Genomic DNA, 13,237 nt, shown 5'->3' with positions numbered 1-13,237 from the left:
CCACAGACAGGCATACAGGGGTTGACTGTGGGAAGGTCACTCAGCGCAGGACGACAGGGACCCAGCTATGGGGACAAGGTGAGAGGGCTGAGGGGGTGACAGCGAGGCCCGGAGGGGGAAGAGGGAAGAGGGGCAGTAGAGGACGTGAGACCTGTCCCTGGGAACAGGACTGCAGGATAGGATTCATTCAACTCTACTTCCTTCACAAACTTAAAATAGAGCCATTGTACTGCACGCGGCTGAGTGTGTGTGTGTGTGTGTGTGTGTGTGTGTGTCTGTGTGTCTGTGTGTGTGTCTGTGTGTCTGTGTTATGTGAATATTTTGTGAATGTGCCTGCATGTGTGTGTGTGTGTGTGTGTGTGTCTGTGTCTGTGTGTCTGTGATTGTTTATGGACTCCCTGGGAGCGTCCCTGGGAGGACAATGGGGCTGGAGATGCCTGGGAATTTAGTTTGATGTGCAGGTGATGAGTGGCACTGACTGACTCACACCGTCAACCAAACAGATTCTCGCACAATGCCAGGATCTGGACACACCTCTCCCTCCTTATTTTGCTGGAAAACTGTTGTCAGAGTATTGATGGGAACACAACATATAATTCATAATGCACTTCCTCTGCCTCTGCATCAGCCAGCCTGAAGCTTGTTAACTCGAGATGTCGTATCATGTGATGTTATTTAGTGTGTGTGTATGTGGGGGGTGGGTCAGTGTGTACTGATATGTTGTGTGTCTGTCTCTGTGTCCCTGCAGGTGAGGTATGCCACAAGTCCTACACCCAGTTCTCTAATCTGTGCCGCCACAAACGCATGCACGCTGACTGCCGCACGCAGATCAAGTGCAAGGACTGTGGGCAGATGTTCAGCACCACATCCTCCCTCAACAAGCACCGGCGCTTCTGTGAAGGGAAGAACCATTTCACAGCGGGGGGATTGTTTGCCCAGGGTATGCCACTGCCTGGCGCCCCTGGTTTGGACAAATCAGCTCTTTCAATGGGCCACAGCGGTGCTGGGCTGGCTGATTACTTTGGGGCTAGTCGCCACCACAGCGGGCTTACCTTCCCTGCTGCCCCAGCGTTTCCCTTCAGCTTCCCTGGTCTCTTCCCCTCTGGACTCTACCACCGGCCACCGCTCATTCCTGCCAACTCTCCTGTCAGACAACCAGCCCATGCAGCTCTCACTGGGCCCGGTATAGAGCTGAGTAAGAGTCCACTGTTGCCTCCAAGCCCCGGACTTCAGGAGTCCCGAGAGCTTCTCAAAGCTCTCCGTAAAGATGGTGGTGCATCTGGCAACCACATGCCAGGTTCAGAGCTCCACACCCAGAGCTCCTCGTCCTCCACGAAGCAGCGGAACAAGCAGAGTGACCAGTCCGAGAGCAGCGACCTGGACGATGTCAGCACGCCCAGCGGAAGCGATCTGGAGAGCACATCGGGCTCCGAGCTCGAGAGTGACATGGACAGTGAACGGGAAAGGGGCGCTGCTCGAGAAAATGGCAAAGGCCCGAAGAGGAAGGCCAGTGAAGGAGGGCCCCAGAGCCCCAGCCTGACCGGCAGCAGTGCTGCTAAAGACTTTCCAGGCCCTTCCCTCATCCCATCCTCGCTGGACGAGCACACAGCCGTAACAGGGGCTGTGAATGACTCTATTAAGGCCATTGCCTCCATTGCCGAGAAGTATTTTGGCTCCACGGGGCTGGCTGGCCTGCAGGACAAGAAGGTTGGGTCCCTGCCCTACCCCTCCATGTTCCCTCTGCCTTTCTTCCCAGCTTTCTCTCCTCCAGTTTACCCGTTTGCAGACAGGAACCTCAGACCTCCAGGCATGAAGGGCGAGCCACAGTCTCCAGCAGATGACTGCAAGAAGGCCCAGGACAAATCATCATCCGAGTCACCATTTGACCTCACTACTAAGCGGAAGGAGGAGAAGTCTGCCACATTTGCCCCCTCCAAGCCAGGGGCATCCCACTCCATGGGCCAGGATCAGCCACTAGACCTGAGCCTGGGGAGTAGGGGACGTGGAGGCAATCCAAAAGACGAGGAGACAAAGAATAGCCTGGGGCATGAGGAGGAGAAGGCGGTGGTGGAGATTCCAAAAGCTGACACCTCTTTACAGCATGCCAGGCCCACCCCTTTCTTCATGGACCCCATCTACAGGTATTGTTATTCCCAGTAGCTTATTACTTACTACTACTGCAACTTTACATGATGTGTAAACATAACATCCTTAAACTGCTGTGACACATCGTATTATGCAAGAATGTGAATACATTTCATTCTGCTAGCACTTTTCTAATGTAATTGTTAATTGTTTTGTGTTTTTAATACTTGACATGGGTGTAACTGTATTTGCTGTTGAACATGCATTAAGAGAAATCTACTATTAGCAGGGTTGAGAAGAGGAGAATGAGCGATCCGTTTGAGACTCTGAAAGACAAGTACATGCGGCCAGCTCCAGGCTTCCTCTTCCATCCACAGGTAGGTTCTGAATGTGGCATCAGCAGAAACTGTGATGGCTTGGGGCATTTAGAAGAAATATAAACTCTATAAACAGATATCTGCATATGAATGTAGAATGTCTAGGCAACGTGTCAATCTGTTCATTTGTGCCCTACCAAGCCTAACTGCAGTAACTACATTTTTGGTTAAAATTGAGTTATATAAAAATTAACTGTCTGCTATTAACTGTCTCTGTCTGTTTTATCTTGTGACAAAGTTTTAGACTTCAATTTTGCTTTATTTCAGAGAAATGATGATATAAAAATTGCAGTAACTACAAAATCCAACTCAAAACCAAAGCAGAGCACAGTAACTTCACTTTGACTGATACAGTGTAGCCTTGAATTTCTTCATTGTGTTGAATAGTGAAGACAAGAATAATAGAAATTAAAGGTTTATTTGATAGGGAAATTATTATCTAGAAAGTGATTAAGTAAAATAGTGAGATACAATTATATTAAAATATAGCATTACACAAATCTTTTTTTTTTTTTTAAACTTTGAAATTAATTTATAGCAAAATCAATTTGAGAATGTTTACTCACTGAAAACAAAATGTAGAAGCTGAGAGAAGACAACAACATTGTAGTTACTGCACTATTAGAACCTTTTACAGCAATGCAAAACCAGAATGCACTAATTACATTTTTGGGGTCAAAGGTCAAATAAATTATCATGATTTTTGAGCATAAAAATTACATTACATGTAGAAATAAGTGTCATATCACTTACCTACCTATAACCCATTTTGCTGGCCAGTTAAACATTAAAACAAATTTAACGCAGTTTTTCTCAGTTTAACCCTTTGCGTATTTACTGCAGTTAGGGCTTTATAGGGCAGATTTTACCTATCCACTATTATTCTGTTTATTTGGTATTAAAGTTGATTTTAGACGCCCTTATTGGTCCTACATTAATTAAACAGACAACAACATCCCTATAATTTGTCTGGGTAGCTCTTTGTCAGTTCTGCCCAGATAAATTCACAATGATGTGATGACTCTTGTTATGTAATCATGGCAATATCACTATTACAAGTTCAATGTCAGGTCCCCGTATCTACAAAAGTGACAGCAGCATGGTGTTAAAATAGTTTAGATATTTTCTTTTTCTAACAAACTCTCTACGGTAATTCTGAATGATTGTCCCAGTCCAACCAAACTGGATTAATAAGGATTAGTATGTGGCTCCAGCCTTATCCGAACTGCTGCCTGTTAAGCCCGTCGTTGGCTATCTGAAACAGATGTGACAGAGAGAAAGGGCACACTCTGACACGTCTTCCCATAACATGTCTTTGATTACATTATAAAAAATGATATGCTCTTAAAGCAGTGATTTCTCCCCCTGGGTTCTCTGTGCCACTATTTCCAGTGTGAGGCTACATATATTTATATATATATATATATATATATATATGTGTGTGTGTGTGTGCGCGCGGTTGTGCACGCGGCTGTATGTGTATGTGTGTCCATTACGTGTTGCATTGACGTTCATTTGTTCAATCTTCCCCCGCGGGTGAGAACGGTCCGTCGGAAAGTGAAAACACCACTTTCTCAGGCATATGATTTTTTTTTTCCTCTTTTCTGGCCGTTTCAGGTCTGGTTTTTACAGGCTGTTTCATTTGTCTGATTTATGTCCCCTGTCCGGACTGCTGCATGGGCCCAGCCTGCAGCAGCCACATGGCCGTCCTACACGCCTTAATGAGGTGTCCTATCAGTAGAAACACTAACAGAGTGCTTAGGCCATCTTTATGACTTTATGATGTCTGGACACACAAATCATTTCCAGAAACACCAGACCCGGGTAGGTCTAACCCGACCAGGCAAGGGGCCCTTCTGTATACTTTTCAGGGGGTTTGTTTTCAGTCACCTGACTCACTCTTGAGCCATATATCAAAAAAAGAGGTTGCAAAAGCTGAGGGGACTGGAACTTTTTTTTTTTTAACCATGAGTGATTCCGCTTTTTATTTCCTGGCAGGAAATTTTACTGCGAAGCAATACTGGCTTAGATTACATACTGGCATTGTATTCGTAGCCTGCTATAATGAGCTTATTGAACACCAGGAAGTGTTGGGAACTATTAGAGCCTCCTATAATTCCAGCGCTATAACTCTGCAGATAGGCAGCTCGTTGCTCATTCAAAGTTAATCACATCGGGACCCATCGTTCTCTCAGTGCCCATATGTGTCCAATCAAAAGCTGTTGATTCATGCGCCACTTCCTGGTTCTGACTGCTTTCTCTTTTCCTTCTGTTCCGCCCCTCAGTTTCGTTTGCCAGATCAGAGAACTTGGGTAAGTTCCTCTTTAACCTACAGTACTGCCATGTGTCTGTACCTCTACCAAACAGACCCCATCCCCTAATTAATGCATGGGCTGCACAACAGTTTACAACTGACATCACCCAGCATTCGCATGGCTTTAGCCCATCACTTTCATGCACTGGCTGGTCTGAGAACCACTTTCTTATGTGAAGAAATGTAATCTGAATGTTTATATTGTACATCAGTGTTGAGTATTTGAGCCTTGCTTTTTACATCTTTACATCTCGACATATCCCCTGTCTGATTCACATGAAAGGGTCTAAGCGGGGATTTCCAGACGAGCTACACCCTGCCCATCCAGCAGCTCTGAATATATGTTTGCTTATTTGGAGAATGAAGGAGCGCTCTTGGAAATGGGCATGAGGAGATGAGTGGGGATGGAGGGTGCTGTTTAGGGGGCTGCTTTACATCAGCGCGAGGGTAACAGTCTCTTTGGGACACTGGCGGGGGGACAGGGGGGTTAGTTCCTCCCTGCAAACATCTGGTTCCCGATAAAGATCAACAATTGAGAATGCATCTCGCTAATTAAGGCCCTCACAGCATCACTGACATCTGAAGATAGCCAATCAACTGCTGGTCCCAGAGCGACGCTACAGCAACAAGCAAGTTCACAGACACACACTGAATGCCCGGGGGGGACGGACAGGGGGGTTTTGGGAGGTGTGTAGGTTGGGGAAGGTGGGGGGTGGGTCTCTTATACAAAGGAGTAGAGGGGTTATAAAACCTTTGAAAAATCACTTTAGAGCAAAATGTGGAGCCGTTTATCCTCTTGTCCTTTAAATCGTACATTTCACACACACAGCATTGTCAAACAGTGGCTTAATGAACCTGGCTCACCATCCATAAAAACCTCTCAGTGGCCCAGGGTTTTTGAAGCGTAATCTGTGCATGAATTATGTTGCTTGTATGAATCATTAATACATCTTATCCATTGGATTGGATGTGTGGATCATTTACTTCTTAACTGCAAACAGTGCACTTGACTGGTTTAAAGTAGTTTTTTGTCTTTTTCCACCAACATAGCTCTGAACTAGAAAATACTAGTACTAAGAATTTATTAATTTTATATCATGTATAAAGCCAAAATGTTCATAAATTATCTTATACAAGAAGAAAAAAATGCTCTTCTTTAACGTATAGCACTCCTGTAGCGACTACAGTTGGCTCTTAAAGTTATGTACTTACTTGATTCTTGTGGTCTAAGGCTAGTACCATCAGGTTGAATGCAGTTATTGCTTTGGAGAAAAGGCTAAAATGACATGTAATGTAAATGTAATGTTACAAGATAATTTTTTTCCAAAAGATACAAATCACTATGACAATAACAAGTGCAAGTATCCAAAGATAATTTTATTCTGTACACACAGTCACATAAATACCAATATATTTTTACAACAAGGACTATGCCTTTCACTTAAAGGATACACAGGCAAAGGTTGACCAAAGGTGTGAGATTAAAGTCTTAATAGAGTGCAGCAGCGTGAGTGGGTGGAGGCGGTGATCAGAATTCCCCAGTAGATGGAGCCGGGATGGAGCACTTGGAGCTCTAAAAAGTGTCTTATCAGACAGGCTCGATACTGCCGACAGCTTTAGGGGCCTTAATGTTCCCAAGAGTTATGAGTTCTCGTTGAGCAAGGCAGACAAACTGAGCATTCACTCCGGTGCCTGAAAAGAGCCCGATGAAATACACAGTGCACATTCAAAAGAAATATGAAAGCATTTCACCTCCCTCTTCCCGACAACCCCTTGCCTATCTTTCAATCCATCGCCCTCCTTCCTTCTCTCTCTCTCTCTCTCTCTCTCTCTCTCTCTCTCTCTCTCTCTCTCTCTCTCTCTCTCTCTCTCTCTCTCTCTCTCTCTCTCTCTCTCTCTCTCTCTCTCTCTCTCTCTCTCTCTCTCTCTCTCTCTCTCTCTCTCTCTCTTCTCTCTCTCTCTCTCTCTCTGTTCTCTCCCTTGCCTTTGATTCATGGCATGCAGCATTGGCATATTCATAATCAAACGGACTGACACTCCACATCCTCCCTCAGTGGGAACGTCGACGGCTGCGGCAGGAACTTTACACTCGGCCGTCACTCCTAATCAGCCGCTCCCAACACCAGGCTCCACCATCATCCATCAGCCCTTCTCTCTCCGGGCTCTGTTCTTTCTTTCTTTTTCCTGTCTTTCTTTTCTTTTTTCTTTTCTTTCTTTTTTCTTCTTTCCTCTTCCTTCCCACTCTTGTCCCCTATCGTCTAGTCCTTCATCATGCTTCTTCTCCGATTCTCTTCCTCTCTTTCTTTCCCCTCGCTCCGCTCCGCTCCGTCTTGGCGTGAAGCCTGAGAGTGACAGGGGGTGAAAACAGGAGATGAAATGTCAGAGTCGGAGCAGGGCTCTGGTGGAGGACCTGAATCACCATTGATTTGTTGCCTTATTGAAAAAAGAATAAGAAACAGGCTGAAAATTCAATGCACGCAAAATAATGCAAATTTGTGTGGCCCCTTTAAAGGAAAAAAAGGAAAAACTCCTGTGTGTGTGTGTGTGAGATGGGCTGACAGGCCCTGCGGCCTACTGGGACCCCCTCGCCCCTGCCCCTCCCTCTAGTTCTCCCTTCACTCCCCCTTCAGCCCCCGCTCCTCCCCCATCCCGCCCCTCTCAGCACAGCGATATCATTATTACCCGTGTCTGGCCCTTGATCAGTAATGTCAACATCTTTCATATTGACGAATGTGCTGTCTGCCCGCATTGTGCACAGAATAGTTTACAGCCCAGCAGTGGACATGAATCACTCCTCTGCCACACACACACACGCACACACACAGACACACACACACACACACGCGTATCTGACAACACACAGATATACACCAAGCACGTACGATCACGCTCACATACCACGCACATGCCTTTAAGCACACACATTCTACACACTCTCACAAATACAAATGCATTAGAAATACATTCTTCTCTCTCGCACACACATATATTTTCTCTTTCACACACATCGATGGTAATTAATCAACTACGGCCACCATGCAGCACATAGTTTCTTGTTCACACACAAACACACACAAAATGACAAGTGCACATATCTCCTCAGAGAGTACCTGATGAAAGTAAATGTTCAGCTTCATTAGTAGATTGGCTGCAGTGCTTAATCCTATGTGTGTTGGTGTGTGTGTATTTGTGTGTTATGTATGTACTTTGCATGTATATGTATTTCTCAGTGAACAAGAGTTGGATGAATTTAACGCTCAAAGTTCCACACTTCTTCTCTGCTGACCATGAATTGGACCATGCTGTTTTTTTGTTCAACTACAAAGTTATGAATCAGTATCAAATGTACTTGTCATGCACACACACATCAGGGGTTTGACCTTGCGATTCATGAATCATTAATGAACGCCATAATAAGAATTCCCACAATACCTGTTTCACTTAATTTCACCTGGTGTGATGCCTGTAAACAAGGCTTGTCAATCCATCAACATTTGGGCAGATTTCTCAAGAAAATATTAATTATATATTCAGTAAGAAACATCTGATAATCAGATTTTGGGCATTTGTGCTTCATATTAAGACATAGACAGCAAATGTAGTTGCTGTCATTTTTTCTGTGCGGCCCTATCTGTACAGTATATTGGCCTAAATTATTCATTTCTTTTTGTTTGTTTTTTTACATTTGATTGCACTCTGTAATCAGAAACCAAAGAATATATAAAGTCTTGGAAAAAAAATATTAGACCACCCTTGTTTTCTCCTTGCTTTCTTGTTCATTTAAATGCCTGGTACAATTAAAGGTACATTTGTTTGGACAAATATAATGACAACAACAAAAATAGCTCATAAGACTTGATATAAGCTGATATCTAGACATTATCCATGGTTTTCTTGATAATGATTTTGGTTATTATCAAGAACACCATGGAAAATTGCTGTCATTTTTTCAGTGTGACCCTATTTGTACAGTATATTGGGCTGAATTATTCATTTCTCATTGCTTTTTTACATTTTATTGCATTCTGTTATCACAAACCAAAAAATATATATATTCGGCAACATCCTGCAGTATAATTGCATGGCTTTCCAGACTGTGAAAATATATTTTTTAATTAATACAAATCTGACACATAATATCCTTTGTTTGGGTCAAGACTTATTCAAAATGTGATCAATAAGTGATGGCACTTTCAATCCTGCTAAAACTCACGCATCGGTGTCTTTGCTTTGCATGTTGGATGCTTGCAACACTAAATGAGCATTGTGTCCTTAAGCGCAACACTAACCCCTCGCTCTGTCCCCCCTTTCCTCTGTGTCCTCAGATGTCGGCCATCGAGAACATGGCAGAGAAGCTGGAGACGTTTGGCTCCTTGAAGCCAGAGTCTGGTGACCTGCTGCGCTCCGTCCCCTCCATGTTTGACTTCAGAGCCCCACCGTCTGCACTTCCAGAGACGCTGCTGCGCAAGGGCAAGGAGCGCTACACATGCAGGTAACTGCAGCCTCTGGCATGGCATAGCTTTGAAATTGGCATTGGAGTCTTTTTTTTTTATCTTAAACTTGTGCCTTTTTAACTTATTATGTGTCTTTTTAACATATTGTATGTCTTTAAGCCTTGAGTCTGAAGGAAATTTCGTTATCTTGTATAATGACAATAAAAACTCTTGAATCTTGAATCTTTTCCTTCAGTAGGGTCGATGTAAGAGTTCCTGTTGTTGATTTTTAATGTTAGAAGTACTGAAGTAGTGTAGGCTAACCATCTTTTTTTTAAATTCCTTTTTAGATATTGTGGAAAAATATTCCCGCGCTCTGCCAACCTGACCCGCCACCTCAGGACTCATACAGGAGAGCAACCATATAGGTAAGACTAGAGCCACAGCTCCTGGAGCTGTCTGAGTGTGTATATATGTTGAAGGGGTGTGTTTTTTTATTTGAGTTTTATATAAGAAAAGATGGGTCCAACAGCAACATGTGAGCTAAACATCATCCTCCTCTCTTGCTTTCTGCCAGCTGCTTTCTCTCCATCTATCCTCCTCACTTTTAAGAATACACACCGTACAAAACTTGACAGAAAAATGATCATCTAGTCAAGAATGCGATTTGGCTAATAGCACATCATCTCCCCAGTGAATAACTTCTTCTCCTCTCTCATCACGAATAAAAGTGAGAGCAGCAAACATGTTCTCAAGCAGACAGAGAGATGCAGCTCATTTGTTAACAGCGCATGGATGTTTTCCCAGGGAATTCTTGTCTACAGTTAGAGCACAGTTTATGTGTGTTTTCTTATGCCGTAAAAGCCTGGAATAATTATCCTGCTGCTAAATAATTTGCCTGATGAAAAATGGTGTCCGTCGCCAGGGTGACAGGAAGAGGAGGGGGTCTGAAGTTGGGGCTGGTAGAAGAGCAGAGCTGAGAGGAAGGGAGGAAGTTTGGTGAAAAATTGGGGTGATGAGGAGCGCAGGCAGATGTCCAGGCCCAGCAGCTGTGGTCATTTCTCTTGTGTGTATGAGGCCACATGAACTGATCTGCAAGCCCACTGGCTACTTGCCGCACCTTAGGCTTTCTTGTCAACTAGAGAGGTCATCAAAAGTTGCTTTTTTATAATCATAGTGTCGCTGGACAAAAAGTTGAGCATTTCGGCTCATGGGAAACTTTGCTTATAAAAGACTCTCTGCCCTCTCTCCCGTTCCAGGTGCTGCTGAGGTAGAGGGAACAATGCAGCAGCAGTTCAGTACACATGTAAAAATTAATCTTGCACATTTACTACATTTGGATAATGAGTACGCCCTGGCTAGCGCTGCACTGCTTTGTAGTTACTAAGGTAGTGGAATGTTGGCCCAAAGCTTGGAGGAGGCCTGCTGACCACAGGGGAGAGAGAAAGACAGACACAGGCCTCTACTGCCCCAGCCTGATAGCCTGCACTCCACACGCTGGCATGCCATTAAAGATCACCGCTGTTTATTGTAATTTTTTGTGGAGATAACCGGGGGGTTCCTGAGGGACAGCCAATCGAGCGAGCTAATTCCACCAGAAGAAAAGATGTAATCTTCTCGTATAATTTTGCATGAAGAAACTTGGCAAGAGGCTCTAATTTTGCAGGGCTAAAACCAAATCTGTTGCGTGCTTATTTTGTGAGGGAAGAATGCAATTTTATTGCGCTGGCTGGAGATAAGAGGCAGAGCTGTTTCACCTTAAACAAGCTCCTCCATCATGTCTGGGACTGTGGGACTGCTGGGACTGTATGTATGTATGTATGTGCGCGTGTGTGTGTGTGTGTGTGTGTGTGTGCGTGTGCGTGCGTGTGTGTGTGTGTGTGTGTGTGTGTGTACCACATTATGTATCCCATTATGTTTCCCACAGAACAAACCGCGGGTTCCTCATACATTCTGCAGTACAGTTGTACTTATGACTTGCAGCTTGTGTGTTTTGCTGTTTTTTAGTCATTTCATAATTGCTTTAATTTAAAGGCCTCCGCTCTTCCTGCAGGTGTAAATACTGCGACCGCTCCTTCAGCATATCCTCCAACCTGCAACGTCACATTCGTAACATCCACAACAAGGAAAAGCCCTTCAAGTGCCACTTGTGTGATCGTTGCTTCGGTCAGCAGACCAACCTGGACCGTCACCTCAAGAAGCACGAGAATGGCAACCTGTCAGGTGAGAAGTCCTCAGCTGTTTTTTTCCCCCTTTTTTCCATAATTCATTGGAGAAAATGAGAGCTGCTTTGCTTTGCTTTGCTTGATTTGTGACATAGCAATGCATTGCACTTCCAAATCCTTCTGCTGAATATTATGAAACATAATTTACTCATGATCGGAAACAATTTTCCAAGCTGAAAATATTAGATTACATAAATCTGTCGTGTAGCTCTGCAGCAGCACAAAATCTTATTTTGAATGAGCTGCTTTCATCAGCAGCACGGCTTATGGGTTTGATAGGTTGAATCATTCTGACTCTGAATCAGCAGAACAAGCAGTGACACCTTGCCAGCCGCTGAGAGAAACAGTCCTCAGAGGAGGTTTCCACTTAATCACACACGATGTTCACTTTATCAAATGCTATATCAATTATCTGCCAAGTGTTCCCTTTGCACCATCAAACGATGTATCGCCAAACCAGCAACACAAAAACAGCAGAAACTGTTCAACAGAAAAGCTGTTTTAATCGTTGTTAAGATCTCAGGCTTTCCAAAGATGACAAATATTTCACAGAGAATTCCATAGAAAAGTGTAAAACATAATGCGCAACCCAATTTCCCCCTAGTGATGTAATTGTGGACCCATTACATCACTAGGAAAAATTCTATTTGAATATTTCACTCACTGCAATTTAATTGAAGCATGGTAACCAGCAGATACAGAATATTTCACACTGTTATAGAGTGAAATATTTGAAGCTACTTATGGGATGTTTGGGGATAAACAAACAGGTTCAACATAATTTTAATGAACGAAACATGCATTTAATAGGTGGACAATACGGCTTTCAAAATAAGGTCATACGTCTATTGGAAATGAGTTATTTAAAATAACAAAATTACTATTGAACTAAAGATATCAGTGGGTGGCACACTGCCATTATTTAGAAATGTTCTGGGACGTTGTGGTGCAACATACTATATGTTGTGTATATGTTGTGTATTTGCAGTTTTCATTATATTTAAATGTATCCAAATCAGAACTGTTATATTTTACTTTCTGCAGGCACTGCAATGTCGTCCCCACAGTCTGAACTGGATGGTAGCAGTGCCATATTGGATGATAAAGAAGACTCTTATTTCAATGAAATAAGAAATTTCATCAGCAACACAGGCCAGAACCAGACATCACCGGATCCCTCTGAGGAAGGGTAGGCACACTTCTATGTTTTCTGAAGACCTGTCATTTTTCCTGATCAGATTTACATTTACAGAGCTAAAAAATATGTTTTTGACAAATATCTTGTTCTTCTTCTCACCGACCACATCTCAGCAGCAGGGCCAAATGAGGCCTCCTGAAAAAGGCCTCGGCCCTCTTTACTGCATGTTGAACTCTTGCATTAACTGTGACTACATTAAGATCGTTGGACTTAAAATAAGCTCTCAGGGCTTGAAAAGGATTTTCATACCACCCAGTCAGCCCTTGTTAATTATGACATCATGCTCAGAGGTCTGGAGTAGAGAGCAATCATCTGTGATGACATTTAAGATAGCGGCAGGTTTTTTTGGAAACGTGCAGGAGCTCCTTCTATCAGTTGCCTTTCGGCCACACGTACGAACAGAGATCTGTGTGCATGCAACTACGTCTGAGCATTATGCAAATAAATTCTTGGAGCTGTGATCAGGTCGGATAGCAGTTGAGAGGTCTGCTCAGGTCTCCAAGTTTGTTTTCACGTGCCTCGCGTTGGTGTGATCACAGGGCAGATTGTGAGTCCGGATAGAGATCTCGCAGACTGGTGTATGATTGCGCAGAAGGCCTGTGAGA

The 13,237-nt window shown here is 43.7% G+C and overlaps 1 protein-coding gene across 1 annotated transcript in view; it reads left to right on the top strand.

Moving 5' to 3' along the window:
- The window catches only part of mecom (MDS1 and EVI1 complex locus), a 153,371-nt gene that overhangs the window by 134,666 nt on the left and 5,468 nt on the right, over positions 1-13,237 (top strand). The window contains exons 9-15 of the mRNA XM_059331887.1: positions 749-2,141; positions 2,375-2,462; positions 4,748-4,774; positions 9,102-9,268; positions 9,560-9,637; positions 11,263-11,432; positions 12,479-12,623. Of these exons, the coding sequence (XP_059187870.1) occupies positions 749-2,141; positions 2,375-2,462; positions 4,748-4,774; positions 9,102-9,268; positions 9,560-9,637; positions 11,263-11,432; positions 12,479-12,623 (2,068 nt within the window). The remainder of the gene's footprint in view (positions 1-748; positions 2,142-2,374; positions 2,463-4,747; positions 4,775-9,101; positions 9,269-9,559; positions 9,638-11,262; positions 11,433-12,478; positions 12,624-13,237) is intronic.

This window comes from Centropristis striata, chromosome 4 (assembly GCF_030273125.1).
Source record: "Centropristis striata isolate RG_2023a ecotype Rhode Island chromosome 4, C.striata_1.0, whole genome shotgun sequence".
Classification (NCBI taxonomy): domain Eukaryota; kingdom Metazoa; phylum Chordata; class Actinopteri; order Perciformes; family Serranidae; genus Centropristis; species Centropristis striata.
This window is presented reverse-complemented; position numbering and strand designations above follow the sequence as displayed.